At 33.5% G+C, this 16,234-nt stretch overlaps 2 protein-coding genes across 2 annotated transcripts; both read right to left on the bottom strand.

Moving 5' to 3' along the window:
* Positions 1-4,771: 4,771 nt before the first annotated feature.
* Positions 4,772-6,189, bottom strand: LOC18612992 (signaling peptide TAXIMIN 1). Its single transcript, XM_007049994.3, has 2 exons — positions 5,969-6,189; positions 4,772-5,727 (listed from the first exon to the last, which is right to left on the bottom strand). Exons 1-2 carry the CDS (start codon positions 6,073-6,075, stop codon positions 5,604-5,606), a joined length of 231 nt encoding a protein of 76 aa, XP_007050056.1. The 5' UTR covers positions 6,076-6,189; the 3' UTR covers positions 4,772-5,603.
* Positions 6,190-13,202: 7,013 nt separating this feature from the next.
* Positions 13,203-13,829, bottom strand: LOC148764714 (uncharacterized). Its single transcript, XM_088809085.1, has one exon. It carries the CDS (start codon positions 13,827-13,829, stop codon positions 13,203-13,205), a length of 627 nt encoding a protein of 208 aa, XP_088665211.1.
* Between the last annotated feature and the right edge of the window lie 2,405 nt (positions 13,830-16,234).

Below are 16,234 nucleotides of genomic sequence, written 5' to 3'. Positions count from 1 at the left end.
TCCATTACAAATTCTAGGGAAGAAAAGAGTATCAGATTTCCCTTATAAATTCTAGGAAAGAGAATAGAAGAATCTGACTATCTTTTATTATGGATTAACATTGTGTGTCTTTACGAGTTTTAGTATAAACATTGTGTGTCCTACCTATACTCTTCCTCTTCTCAAAATCATTTCTTGGTATTCCCAGAGTTTCTCTACACTAACTTTAATTCAAGGAACAATGGCTTCAATAAAACTAGAAAGGTTGGATTAGGTTTTTTTTTGTTAAGAAGGATGGATGGTAATTAGTTAATAAACAATGTAATTAGTTTAAAACAATTAGGATATTTTTTTAATTTTTTGTTTCAAATCCCCAACCAATATTTTTTGGATATTTGGAAAGAAAAAATCTAATTCCAAGTCAGCAATTTTTTATGCCATGTCATCTGTCATGTGGCATTGATGTCATCAAGATAACACATTAACATGCCACATGGTAAATGACATGGCATCAAAAATTACTAATTGTACTGTTGATTAATGGAAGTTAGTCAACAGTTAGTGAAAAGGGCTTATTTGACCCAAAATAAAAGTAGGGGCTTATTTGAACGCAATAAAAATATAAAAGCTAAATTGACTTTCTTGATATAGTCAAGGGGGCTTATTCGAGCATTTAGTCAAATATTTTCATCCTACAAAAAGAGAAATCAAAATTTGGCTCTCGTACCAAAACTTTCTTGGGTCCATTTGTCTTAATGTTCCTTATTTTGATTCCTTTTGGAACCCATTCCATGTTGACCATCTAACCATATGTGGATTTGGTCCCTTTTAGAAGCCATACACTTTTGATCGTTTTACCTCTTTAAGTTACCATCTTCAAAAGACAAAAATAAATGGAATGTCCTACTTTATGGTAGCATATACATCTAGTAAATGTACCCTATTTTTCATTTTCTTTAACAAAGAAATTTTTAAAATGAGTTTCTTTTTGTGTCCCATCAAAGCCTAATCCTTCTTTGTCAAAGAATGCCCTTTGTGTCTATAACATGTTATTTAACTTTTGTTGGCTCATACGAAATTTTGAAACAAAATCGTGCAAGTTATCATTTTCTTTTTCAAATCATTTCTTTCATCTTTTAAGCTCTTGACATTTTTTTCTAGTTCAATATTTGTCTTGGCCAAAAATTCATTATCTACTTTAAGCTTAAATATGATCTTCTTGTATTTCAATAACATGCATTCAAACTCAAAACAGAAATCACCATAGGGAACTTGTAGTTCATCAAATGAGTATGAGCATTCATCTAATATGTATGAAAATAAAAGCAAGTGAAGAGCATATCTTTGGTTCTTCAAAGGTCATGAAACAAAAGTTGGCAACTTCTTCTTCTTCATCTTGAGAGTCATCAATATCACTCCAAGTAGTCATCATAGCTTTTTTCTTTACATTCTTTAGGTGACTTTTCTTGCCATTTGGACAGTCATACTTGGTGTGCCTCGGTTTTCTACAATCATAGCAAATCAAGTGATATTTGCTATGCTCGCCTTCAGGTGCATCTCTTCTTAGATGTCTTCTTCCTCTATAGTTCCTTCTCATGAATTTTCTAAACCTCTTTACTAGAATGGCAATATCCTCATCTTCTTCACTTTTTTCCTTTTCTCTCTTTTCTTTTTCTTGAAGAAAAGATTTTAGTGCAATCTCTTTTTTCTTTGTTTCTCCCCTCCTTGCATCATCTCTTTTATTGTCATGTTTTAAAGTCATTTCATATGTAAGCAAAAAACCAACAAGTTCATCTAACTTAAGGGTTTTCAAGTTTCTAACTTCTTCAATGGTTGTCACCTTTAGCCATCAAGACTTAAGTAGACAATAAAGTAGCTTTTTCACCAATTGAGCATTTCGGAAGTGTTTCCCTAATGTTTTCAACCTTCCAACTGTATATGTGAACCTATCATACATTTGATTTATGGACTTCTCATCCTTCATCTTGAATTGCTCATAGTACAATGTAAGTAAGTTTATTTTTGACTTTTTGACTTGATTGGTTCTTTCATGGGTGGTTTCTAAAGCATCCCATATTTCTTTTGCATTTTCACATATAAATGTTTTATTAAATTCATTTGCATTTAGAGCACAATAAAGAATGGTCATAGCTTTAACATTAAGTTGTACTAATTTTTTGTCTTTTTCATTGCAATCTTTCCTAGTCTTAATCATTATTCTTCCATCTACTTGCTTATAAAGGACATGGGCACCTTCTAAGATAATACTCCACACATCAATGTAATGTTCTTGTATAAACATTTCCATTCTCTTTTTTCAATAAGAATAATTTTCACTAGAAAACAGAGGAGGTTTTACCATTAATTGACCTCCATCAAGAGCAGTTGTGATAGTTTCCATCTTGTTGGTTGGCGCTTCAATCTAAGATCACTCAAGATTGTTAAACCTAAAAATATTGAGTCCAAGCACTAAAACCAATTGTTAATGCAATAAGCTCAACATATAGAAGTCCAAGATAAGGATGAATTGGCTCTTTTTAAAAATTCTTTCCAAAATTAAAGAACCAAACTTTTCTTTTGTGCATCCTTTTCTTTAAAAGCTTGTTCAACACAATAGAGACTTTTTGAGTAGAGGATTTTCCACACAATGTTTCTAAAAATGAGGGAAAAACAATAGCACAATGATTTTTATAGAGATTCGACCTTTGTGCTTACGTATTCTTCTTTAGCCTTGTTAAGGAGTTTGGAATTCACTATGAAAAATGCCTTTTAAGGTTAAGGACAACCTTTACAATAATCCTTTCAAGGATAAGATTTAACCCCTCTAACTTTTCAATGCTAGGTATGACCAACAATTCTACCTTTTATTGGTTAATGTATAACCTTCAAATGAGTACAATAGTTAAGAAGTAGTGAGCTAAAGTGCCTATTAAAGGATGGTAAGCTAAGTAGGTTTAGAAGCTTTACAAGGTAGGTACAAAGGGATATGAGAAATTAAAAGCTCTATGAATGCTAAAGAGAAAACTTAAATGTGGGAGAGAGAAAAATAAATGATCTTGTGTTGTAATTGTTGCTCTCTTCTTTTTTAATGTTTTTCTATGGCTTCTCATACTTCAATATAAGTGGAAAGCTTCAATTTATAATGTTGGAGGCGTTTAGAGCCGTTGGGCTTCATTGAATGCGAAAACTAGCTATTGGGAGCATTAATTGCAAGTTTGGCGAGTGCTAGGGATTAACCCTTTAAGCTAGAGGAGTCAATCTTTTCTTGGGAATTTTCCTCAAATATAACTAACAGATCGACCTTCTAAACAAGAAAGGTCGATCTCGTGCCACATAACTCAAGACAAATTCTTTTTTGTTTTGGGAGGATCGACCTTTTAAATGGGAAGGTTGATCCTCACACTTCCACTTGATAATTTTTGTCTTCCAAGGATCAACCTTCTAGGCTTGGGGATTGATCCTTTTTCTTCTAAAGACTTTGTTTTTCTTTTCTGACTTCCAAGGATCGACCTTCTACGCTTGTCGGTTGATCCTTTTTCTTCTAGTAGTTGATTTTTGCAATTTACTTTACAAGGATCGACCTATCAACATGTGGGGGGTCGATCCTTCTCCTTTTAATAGGTGAATTTTGGCTCTCTGTTTCACAAGTATCAGCCTATCAACAATGGAGGGTTGATCCCTATAGCTGAATTTTGGCAACTAAGTGCTTTTTGAACTTGTTTTATACACATTATCTTTGCAAAAACCTTTCCAAAACTTTAGGGAATATTTTCATAACTCAAAAACATTTTAAGTGACTTATTTAACTAATTATGATCATTTAATTTTGTCAATTCAAAATAAGGTCAATTTTAAAGCCAATAGATGTGTTTGGGTTAAATTTTTTGATTGGTATCCATTAAATGCCGCATGGCCATTCTAAAGCCCTCTAAAAATCCACATCAACATTTTAAGCCACAATAGCATTTCGTGCCACGTCAACAGAAAAAGCTCGTTAGCATCCCGATCAATGCCATGTCATCATGGCAATGCCATATCAATGATTTGAATGAAAATTTTTATGGTGCTAACAATTAAATTGATATTGAAAAATTTATAAAAGCACAAAAGACGATATCTATAAAAAATATGGTACCAGAATTAAATCCAAAATTTTTGTGAAGTACATAAGGTAAATGCATGATTTGATGACCTTTTGTTGCTAATGAGTCAAGAGATACCTTCTCTCTTTTCATGACAATCCACTGCCAGTCCCCGACGAACTTGAATTTGGAGTTCGATTTGCAACGTCTTTTCTTCTCCATGATTGTTTCTCGTTCTCCACCACATTTGTCTAATGTTTCGCGTTCCCCACATCACCTTGCTTAACGATAAATCATCTACCCCTTATATCTATATTTTGCAGGTTTGGATCTGACTTGGAAAAAATTAGTTGATTGCTTTATGGTTTTTTTGTGCTTATGAGCAAAAGTTATTTACTTTCATGTATTTGTCTTCTCTTTAGGTCAAGAGTTTGTTCTCATGCTACAATAAATTTGCATAGGATTTGTTAAGCCTCTCAAGTTTGTTCAAGTATTATCCACCTCAAGGAAATATGGCGATGCAATTTGGGCTGTTGTAGCAATTAAACTAGTGCTGATTATATTAAAAAATCATTAAGAGATCACTACAGCAATCGGTTCACAATGTTGGAAGTGATATCTGGGTTGTTATGGCTAAAAAACGAAGGCAAAAGCTAATGTTTGAACTGAAGTTCAATCTGGACCGTTAAAATAAACAAAACAAGCGGAAATAATCTAAAGACAGTACTGGACATTACTGGATAGGAGTTCCATTGGATGGGAGCCAAACCCAACAAGAGGTCAATTTTATCACCTCATCACAATTTCAGCGCATCCATACAATTCTTTTAATTTTTAATGAAATATAAACTCAATTACAATTGAAATTTCTTTCTTCTTCTCCTCGCTGCCTGTCTACTTGTTAGACCACTCCGTGGTCAACATGCATAATTTATTAACTGACAGTGACATCGTACCCCCTTCTTTTCTCCGTTCTCTTTCTCTTTCTCTCTCCTGTAAGGCATTAGCCAGAAAACGGTGAACAGGGAAAAAGAAATTCCCAGAAAGTAAGCAGGCTTTAATCCCTTGAACCACTTTTTACTAGAAGTTCTCTTTCCATCCATTCGAATCAAGCGATGCTTCTTCACAACACAATTCTTTACCAATCAATCTTTGATTCCACTTTTTGCAGGAAGCCACGGCCAAAAACAAGGTTGCACAAAATTTCCCATAAGAAATACTTAACATAGTATTTAAAGATGAAAGGCAATCCAGAAATTGGTGTTCTTCCTTGTGTGGAAGGAGAGGAAATCCTCATAAATCAGCCAGAAATCAAAATCCCATGTCTATATAAAATAAAAGTATATGTGACCAGTAGTGAATAAACCTGAAATGAAATTTTGCCCAAATTTCACCCTAGCCATAATCAAATAGCTGAATAAATAGAAATAGATCCGGAAGATATGTAGGGCAAGGCAAGCAACATATGGTACATAATAATGCACAAAACACCGTAAAATAAAACAGAGGACTCCAGTCGGTGTGGATTGGATTGGAGACCAATTAACAAGGGATCTTTTCGGTGAACCATTTCATGACATGAATTGGAGCTTTGACCAACTCCAGCGCCAGCTCCGCTAGAACCGTCACGCACAAACAACAGGGACAGATCAACGTCAACAACAACCTGCCAAAACCCAAGGCCGGAGAAAAATCAAATACCCAGAAGCCAAAGAGCATTCAAAATTGCAGAGTAGAAAATTTTACAACTAAAATCTATAAAGATCAGATTTTCATTAATTGAAAAGCACTCAAGAGATTGGAAGAGAAAATTAGAACAAAAACCTAGATCCTAAATATTGTCAAAAGTAGCAAACAGTAGAAGGAAGTCAACATATGAAAAGCCAAGCCAAGGGGACAGGACAAACCCGACTATCCAAACAACAATTCCAACAATGGAGATGATGAGAGAAAGAAAAGCAAAGGGAAGGCCCAGGAGGAAGCCCAGTGGCCTGCAATCTCCATCACAGCACATGATTGTTGGTTGCTTAATCGAAAGTTGCTTTTATCTTACAATCTTACTACTCCGTCCAGCGAGCACTAGAATGAGCTCCTGTAGTGCAGTCCGTTAAGATATTAACATGTAAACCGTCAGATCTGGCAGCACCCCACAAGACTGTTAGATTGAAAATAATTGAGCTGATTACCATGCAACTTAACTTGTAACTGATCATTTCGGGTAATTGTGAATGGTAACTTGAAAGTGTAATACCAAAGGGCTACGAAGATACGACAAAACTGGAAATAATAGGATCTGTTTCTTCCTAGAATTGGAAAGATAGTTCGTGTATTTTACTTCTGTTGTCACAAGAGATAACGGTCCTTAAGTTTTTATTAAAAGACAATAAAACTTTTTTATTTAACTTTTTTTTTTTTACATTTGAACCCTAAATTTCCAAATTTTTCTTAATTGAACATATTAGAATAAATTTAGTTAAATAAAAAAGTACTTAATAATGCATCTTTAAAAGCAAAGGATTACAAAAATAATGTAAATAGTAGTTTTAAATTAAAGTTAATTGTTAGCATCTAAATTTGAAATGAAAAGAAACACTAAAGTAAAATATGGTTAATACACCACTAGCTGGCATTCGAATTTGGTGGACAAGAATTACCAAATTTTTCTTTTTTTTTTTTATTTTTTATTTTTTGCAAAAATTGAGAAGAACAAACAAAGAAAATTTAGTTAGCACTATTATTATTCTTTTGGATATAAGGTTTTTTTTTTTAAGCTTTTGTAGTATTAATGAAGATTTTAATTCCCTTGAACCAAAAATTATATTAATATATAATCGACCCTTTGCACTCTCTTGTATTACAACTTTTGATACTTCTATTTATTTATTTTTCTTAAAATGAGTTAAAAGTAACCAAATAATTAACAAGAAAAAAAGATTATTTTTTTTGGTTGATAGAATTAAAAAGTTTTTTCAAGTAAATTTCTATGCTTGCCAAGTACACATTTATTTAAGTAGAAATAATGAAGTCAATAGTAGATTATTAAGTTAATATATTTAGTAAAAGGATGCCTAGTAAACATATAAATTCCAAATAGATGATACAGATATATTTAGTAATAAATAGTAAACATATAACATATTTGGTAAATAATTTGAATTTTTATGATGTAGTCAAATGGATGACACAATTAACAGAATTTCATCTAAAATTAAAATAAGATTTTTATTATCTTTTTAGGTTCATGTAATTTTATGTTCGGGTTATTTTGAATTTAAATAATTTTCAAGTTTTGAATTGGATGAATTCAAATTATTAACTTTTTGTAATTAGATCGAATTGGATTTGAATATGGCTATTGCTGAAGCTTGAGGGTCAACTACAACGTTCCTGGGATCAACTAAGTTCTTCAAATTTTCTCAATTAGGGCTTCCATAATCGAGTACATGTGTTCTTTAGTCGATCCACCTCTAAAGAGTAAGTATTCTTCAAATTTGGCCTTCTATAGTCGACTATGCCTTTCTTATAGTCGACTATGGCTTCTTAAAGTTGACCATTTCTAGCCTTGGACTTGTCAATGCTGCCTATATCTCTTTATAGTCGACTATGGCTATTTTTCAACTTGATTTTCTTGGTCTTTCTGGAGCAGGGTCGACTATACTTCCTCTGTAGTTGACTATTGTTTTTCTGAACTTAATTTTCTTGATCCTTTTAGAGTAAGGTTGACTATGCTTCCTCTCTAGTTGACTATGTTGGTCCAGATAATATGTGCTAGAGAGGGGGTGAATAGCACAAATCGGCTCTTGACAAAATGAAGAACTAATTTTCAGAACAAAGAAAATAAAAACAAAATATACAATGCACAATAATTTATAATGGTTCGGTCCAAGACCTACATCCACAACATTGATTGTTCAACTAAGGATTTTCCAAACCAAATAACTAAAAACAGTGGAATTCACAAGCTTTCACCAAGCTTTTACAATGGCTTTTCGCAAGCTCAACCACAACCTTTAGCAATGGTTTTTCACGAGATCAACCAAAACCCAAAGTGGTTTTTCCAAGGCTCAACCACAACCTACAACAATGGTTTTTACCGGATTAACCAAAACCCAACACTAACTTTTCAAGGCTAAGTTAGAACCTTAACACATTCAAGCAAACCTTGCTTGAAACAACTACTTAGAGTGACTCACTCACTCTAAGAATACAATAAGAGAAGTAGAAGAAAGTACCTATAATCACAAGTTGATCTGAATGGTACAAGATTGAGTGCTAAATACAAATGCAAAGAGTAGGCGTTTAAGTGCAAACAAGTGCAGTGAAGCTTTTCTGGTTTTTTAACTTTCTATAGCTCAAATCTCATTCAAGGCTTCTGAAAACTTGTTTCTCATTGTTGGAAGATCCTTTTATACTTGGAGATGCAACTCTGATGGCAGTTTGACAGTTTATGGTTGTTGGAAACAATTGAGGATGAGTTTTAGCCGTTAATCTGTCTTGTAGTGCTCTGGTTCAAATTGTAGACAGAGAGCTCTTAGTCGACTGACTTGGTCAACTAAGTTGATTCTGTTTCTAATTTGCAGATCTTGGCAGAGAGTAGTTAGTCGACTGTCTTGGTCGACTAAGTTGATTCTATTTCTCAGACTCTTTAACCCGTCATTTCTCCAATTTGAAACTTGGTCAACCAATGTTTTTCCTTGTTTCACCAATAAGCTTCCTCCTTGTTATTCAGTAATGTCTTATTATTTTTATTTCCCTTTTTCTTTTGATATACTCTTTGAAAGTTTATTTATTAATTTCATGCATTAATTTTCCTGCACACTCAAGTAAAGGCATTAGACACAAATGAATGGGAATATTTTGCTATCATAAAAAACATATAGAGTCAACATTTTCTTTCTTTTATTTTTGATGATGACAAAACACTTCTAGATTAAAAGTGCAATGTCTATGTTCAATATGAATGCTTCAAATCTTTATGCATAATGAGTTGCTCCCTCTTAGTCAATGCATCTAGTTTTCTTTAAAGATTTGCAATAAACTATTTATCATATCCATAACAGCTAAACAAGATATACAATGCCCACAATAGCTAAGCAAGATATATTGAATATCCATAATAACTAGCACGTAATATTCAATAAAATCCTAACTAAGCATCACACACATAAATTAAACATGGAAACCTATCACACTCAATTTAACTTACTTTTCCTTCTCTCATTTTTTGCCATCATTAAAAAGATATTCAAAACTCCCCCTTAATGAGTGCATCAAGATTTTCCTTTATTCTTTAAATCAAACTTTAATGAATAGGAATCATAAGCATTCATATACTTAAGTCATACAAGCTTATACACATAGTTCAATAACTTCAAGAGTCAAGCTTGTGTCTATATAAGAACAAATGAATGGGAGTTAAATCATTTCAAGAAATTGTCAAGGATTAGTCAAATAATGTTCAAGCAAATTTGATCATTTTGTCATAATCAAAACTATAATAATTTTAAAGCTAACAGACTATGGCTCTATGATATTCTAGTTTTGCACTCTTTCAACCTTCAGATCGACTTAAGTTTCTCTAGGATGGACTCTTGACTTGTGGCTTGAAGTTTCATTAGCTTTTTTATACTACTCTCCAGCTACTTTATCATTTCCTTGTACCTATATTCAAGTAAACAATTCAAGGCATATTTGCTCTTGATTTCTTAGCTAAAAATGCATTGTTTGAAGGCTTGTAAGATGTTTTTTAAGGATATATGGCTTTTCAAACAACTTTGTAACCTTAGGGGACTAAAAAAGTAATTGAGACAATTTCAAATGCTTGACATTAAATTCAAGAAAACATGTGATTTTTATCAAATCAAACCATGATGTAATTCAAGTCTAGCAGAGTTCAATTGCAATCTTAGATAAATAAATTTAGTTCATACTAAATATTAAAACATAAAACTAGAAAATATAACCATCATTCATAGTACAAGAAAATCTAATAAGATAAAAGGGAAAAAGAGAAAACTAAGGATCTTTGAGTCTAAAGAGTACTGTTTGCTGTCCAACCTTAAAATCAAGATGAAGATTTTCCACCAATATTGTCAAACCCTATTCTATAAAATAATTACGACGTCATTTACATGCCCAATGGAATGTTTGTATATTTAGGAATTTCGAGAAATCGTTAAAAGACGATATTGCCCCCGATGGTACCATTAAGTCGATTAAGCCTCGAACTAGTTCAAATAGGAATTTTAAGGTGAAATTAAGAGTTTCACAGTTCAGGGATGACTCAAAATGGTAATTTGAAGTTCGAGGATCAATTTGGAGTCAAACCAAAATTTTCACTATCTAGGGGCAAAAAGGTCATTTGCCACTTGGAAACAAAATGAAAATTTTTAGAAAAGATTTTTTTTGGCCCCATTTAACTTATTGGAGTATGATTTGAGTATTGGAGTATAATTTGAGGGTTTGGCAGTGAAAAAGTTTAATTCCGGTGATTTCTGGAGTGTAGCGGCAAAATCGTAATTTTTCCACTTGCAAACAAAATTTGAGATTTTGAGAGAATTTAGATCACATTTGACAAATTGGAGAATGGTATGAGTATAAGGGATGAAAAATATGTCTATGGGCAATTTTTCAGTTTTTGGGGCAAAAATGTAATTTTAACTTTTACGGGGGCAAAAGTGTAAATTTCAAAAATTACTCCACCAAGACTTTGGATAAGTCTGAGAATTTTATCTAAGCTATGGATATGTGGGACAAGTGTATGGTGAAAATTTGGAAACAAATGGATAGCTAGAATTTAAGAAATTAATAAAACAAAAAAAATGAATAAAATAATATTATATTATTTTAGCCTTTAAATAGGTCAAAATTTCCAGAATTCTCATCTTCTTTAAGCTGTCCAAACCAGGAGAAAAAAGGGAGAAAAGAAATAAGAACCCTAGCTGAAAATTTTGGGAAAAATCAAGAGAAATCAAGAAATCAAGCATTAAAAAGGTAAATTTCATAGATTTTCCTTGTGATTTCACTACCCATGCATTTTTTTCTCATTTCCATGCAAAATTAGAAAGTGGGTATGGAAACCCATGCTGGCCAAACCTCCATGGATGAGTTTTGAGCTTGAGTTTTGGTTTATTTTAATTGAATTAAGTGATTTTAGTTAGGTTATATTAAAATATAGCAAAAATAAGCTAGAGAAATAACTTTCTCCTATTGAAACCCATTATGCCGAATTTTCTAGGGGAATATTGGCTGCTGATCTTGATGTTTATTTGAGGAATTATGATGAATAATGATGAATTATGAGCCTAGAAAAATAATGAAAATTTTTAGAGCAAAAATATGAATTTTTACCCACTAGGGGTATTTTCGTAATTTATTATCGACACTGATAAATTGCACCTCACTGAGGCACATTAAGTCAATTTGGGTGCAATTGAGGTATAGAAACTGAAAAAAATTAATTTGGAGTTTAAACGGACGTGTATATTGATTTAATCGGGTAATAGGCCGAATTAGGTCAGCACCGCATTTAAGCGGCAGTCGGATAAGTTGCATATCATATCATGCATATATACCGAGCCTGAATTGATTTTATAATGGTCAAGCATTGATGTGGTGAATTATGTATTGTACATTGTGGATAGGTGGTGAGTAAATTACGCTGGTAAAAGTACAGAGATTGTGCTTGGAGACTGGGATTAGGAGTACATCGACTCTTAGAACTGTGAGTGAACTTATTATCGTCTTAATTATCTAGAGTAATTTTATACAATTGTGTGATTTTATAGAAAATGGGTTTAAATGGTAAATTGCTATGTTTTAAGAGAAACTGTGATTTTATAAAATAATTTTATAAATTTTCTAGAAAATCGAATACTAGTTTTGAAAATAGAGTAATTGGAGACTGCCTGTTTGTGTTGTAAATTAATGGTTTTAAATTGAATGGCTAAACTGATTTTGGTGTTAGAATTATTTGTATTGTGTATTCAGCCTTGAAAGGCTAGGTTGCGATAAATTGCCATGTCATGCAGAAAAAGATTTTATAAATCAGGTGGTAGATAAAAGATTAGCTACTGCAGTGGTGGGGGGTTTCGTGGGCCAGCCTATTAGAGGGGCACGGTAAACTCCTTTATATTCTCACCTCGATCGTAGAGGCGCGTAGGGTATCCTCTGAGGTGGGCTTTTTGAGTGCACTTCACGTTAACCACCACGTGAGAGTGAGACTCAGTCAATGCCAAGGAACAGCTATGATATTCAACGAAAAATGTGTTTTATGCGAAATATGAATTTTTAACAGCCTTGGCGGTCTCAGTGGGATACCTTGATGAAGGTATCCGCGAGAATGATTTTTGCAAGAGCCAAGTTTTGTGAGATATATAAGCCATGTTGATTAATTGAGTAAACTAAATATTCATGTTATGAAACATATATTGAAAAAGAATATTTTAATTCGTTTCCATTTACTCGCCTTTAGATAGTTTAGATGGTGTCTGTTTACTCACTGGGATTTTATAATCTCACCACCCTCAATTCCTCACATTTTAGGCTCGGGATAGCCGGTAGATAGTCGATTGCATCAAGGACTTTAGTTAGCCTTGCATCGACAAAATTGTAAGTTCATAAACTCGCATTTTATTGGTTAGTTGGGGGCCCACGTGTCATTGTAAAAGTAATTTTATACTTTAGTTATTTGATTAAAAGTATGTATGAACAAATTTAGCTTTTACACCATGTTTTTGGTGGGTTTTGGTGTTTTCGAAGAAAAATGATGAAAATGCCCTTGTGAGCCAGAAAATATTATTTTATTGTTTTGATTTGGAAAAGACTTATGATTTCTTGAAATGCAAGATTTAATAACTGTCACTCACCAGGGAGATGCGGAAGCTAATGCTAAGCCTTGCGGGGTTTCGATCGGTATTCGGGGTAATGAGTGCCTATCGGGACGTCGCGACGGTTGTCACGGGCCCGATGGGGAGTTTCGGGTTATGACAAATATGGTTGAAGTTGCCATAGTAAAAGATAGAAGTGTGAACTAGATAGTATTACTTGTTGTCAATTCTTAAAATCAAGATCACTAGAAGGTGGTGGATTATGCTCATCATAACACTACTTAGTTTTCAGATGTAGTGGCTGTGACTATGACTAAAGAATTGGTATTTGCTTACTTATAGGTGGTGGAGTAAGATTACCTTTACCTTCATCAGCTAAGTTCTCTTTATAGCAATGATTTGTGGATAAAGTATATTTAGTTGCATTGAAAATAATAAATTCAACTACCTTTTCTCCAACTTTCAATGTTATTTTTTCTTCATTTACATCAATGATTGCCCCTGTGGTAGCCAAGAATGGATGTCCCAAGATTAATGAAATTTGCACATCGTCTTCCATCTCAAACGTAATGAAGTCCACTAGAATGTAAAGAAGCCCAACTTTAACCAACATGTCCTTTACAACCCCAATTAGGTAATTGATGGTTTTATCTACTAACTGCAAGGAAACTGTAATAGGTTGTATCTCATTAAGTCCAAGTTTCCTAGCAATTGACAAAGGCATAATTGAAACACCAACACCAAAATCACACAAAGATTTAGAAAATTTAAAATTACCAATACTACAAGAGATAGAAAAACTCCTTGGATCCTTAAGCTTTGGTGGAAGCTTATTTTGGATTATAACACTACATTCTTTACGACGTGCAACCATTCCAAAATCTTCCAATTTCCTCTTCTTGGTCAGGATTTCCCTTAGAAACTTCACATAGCTTGGCATTTGTTCCAAAGCTTCAACAAAAGGGATATTGATGTGCAACTTCTTGAATACCTCAAGAAACTTTTGGAACTGGTTGTCAAGTTTCTGCTTTTGAAGGCGTTGAGGAAAAGTTATGGTGGAGGGCTTGCCTTTTTATTCTTCTCTTAAAACTTCTTGTGAATGTTCAGAATCTTTGTTTCATTCCCAACTAACTCTCTCTACTACTTAGCTTGCTTGGAATTGCTTTCAACCTTTTTTCCACTCCTCAAGGTAATTGCCATGACTTGTTTTTTACCTTCCCTCATCGGATTTGCTTGTGTAACACTAGATAATGTTCCTTGAGCTCTATTGTTTAATGAGATGGCAAGTTGACCAACTTAGGTCTTAAGATTTCAAATTGATGCTGCTTGGCTTTGAATGATAGTTGGTGATTTTGAACGATGGCATCATTCTTTGTCATGTATTGCATCAGCAAATCCTCAATAGATGGTTTCTTTCTTGGATAAGTGGTTTTGCTTACTATTAGAACTCAAGAGGCATGTTCTACCTTTGAGCTCAAGATGACCACTGATTGTAATCCTATGAGAAGTTAAGATGGTTCTTCCACCCTAGGTTGTAGGTGTTGGTGTAAGGATTGTTCTGCTGTCTATTACCCACAAACTGCACTGTTTCTGTACTGCTTGGACACTAATTCATTGCGTGTTCATCTCCACAATACTCACAAACTACAAAAAGACTTTGAATAGAGTTAGCACTAAAAGATTTAAGTATCTTAGTTAAAACTACTACTTGTGCTGATAATGTCGTGAAGGCATCCACTTCATGAACTCCAACAACTCTTCAACACATTGATCGCATTGTTGGCCATTGGTAGTTGTTTGAAGCCATCTCTTCCAACAGATCGTATGCCTCATCAATTGACTTAGCCATTAAAGTTCCTCTCGCAACGACACTTGTAACACCCCGTACCCTCATATAGAAGCCAATACGACCTTATCGACAAGACGAAGGGTCAATTGACGTAAATTTAAGTGCCAAAGAGCAATGATGGGTGAAAAAAATAATTTGAAATAAAATATTCCACATGCAAAAGAATAATAATTAAATAATAATATTTTATCGAGGATGAATTAACGAGTTAAAAGGAGATTTGGAAGTGAACCGGGACAAGGTGAGACATTTTGAGACCTGGAGAGACAAGTGGAGAATTTTAGAATAAAATAATATTTTATTAATAAAATAATATTAAAAATATTAATATTTTATATCTTATCAAAATTAGTCATGAAGGAGGATTATATGGCTAATCTAAGTGGGGGAGAAGAAATAAGAAAGAATTTCAAAGAAAAATGACATAAGTGGGGCTCGCGTGCCTTTATTTAATAAAAGAAGAGCGAGTAAGTATATATTTAAATATTATGGTGACCTCTTGGTAAAGTACAAATTTTATATTTTATTTGTACAAGTGTAAAGGAAAAAAGATAGAAAGAAATTGGAATTAAAAAGAAATGATTAAAGGACCAAATTATAAAAGATGAAAAGTATGGAGGGTCGAATGGTAAATAAGAAAAAGTTGAAGACTTATGTGCAATTACAATATTTGAAACTAAATGTACATTAACTAACCAAGAGAAGTTAGATTATGTGGGATAATGAAATGCGCATGTGAATGCACAATTACATGCAAATAATAACATGTAAAAAGGAGAAAGTTAGTGGGGAACATGTGGGACCCCCACCATGTGAAGTAAAAGGAAGGATAGGGCTAAATCTATTTGCATGTAAAGAGATTGGTACATTAGGTGGCCAAATGAGGAAAGGAAAATATGGATGCATGAGACTTGAATGGTTTAATAAATGACCAACTAAAATATAAAGTGAAGCTTGTGCATGAAATGTGATTGGAGGAATAAGGTGGTGCATGGAATAAAAAATGAAGAAAGAATAAATGAGAGAGTGAAGGTGGCAGATGGAGAGGTTTAGTGAGGATAGATAGTGGGCCAATGAACAAGGGAGGAAATTGGTGCATGAAGAACCATTGGTTGGCAAAATGGCCAAATGAAAACAAAAAGAGAATGTGTGCATGTATTGTGATCGGTTAAAATGGGCGGCCATATAAATACTAAGTTGCAAGAGTAAAGAAATGTGAATTGGCCTTGAGAAGTTGAGAGAGGGCCAACCATTTAGAGACGAAAAGGAAGAAGAGCAAGCTTGAGAAGTTCCACCCAAGAGGAAGAAAAAAAGAAAGAAGAAGGAGAGAAAAGTGGGAAAGGCTCAATTTTGGACAAGATCAAGAGAAACTGTCAGGTTTCCTCCCTCATCTTGTAGATTTGTGCTATTCTATCAACAAGGAGACTTCAAAACTCAAGAGAGAAGTCGTGGAGTGTTGATGGAGGTGTAAAGCTCAATTTCAAGATACAAGAGAA

This window comes from Theobroma cacao, chromosome 1 (assembly GCF_053813885.1).
Source record: "Theobroma cacao isolate CCN51 chromosome 1, ASM5381388v1, whole genome shotgun sequence".
Lineage (NCBI taxonomy): Eukaryota > Viridiplantae > Streptophyta > Magnoliopsida > Malvales > Malvaceae > Theobroma > Theobroma cacao.
The sequence above is the reverse complement of the archived record's forward strand: the minus strand, read 5'-3'. Positions and strand labels throughout refer to the sequence as shown.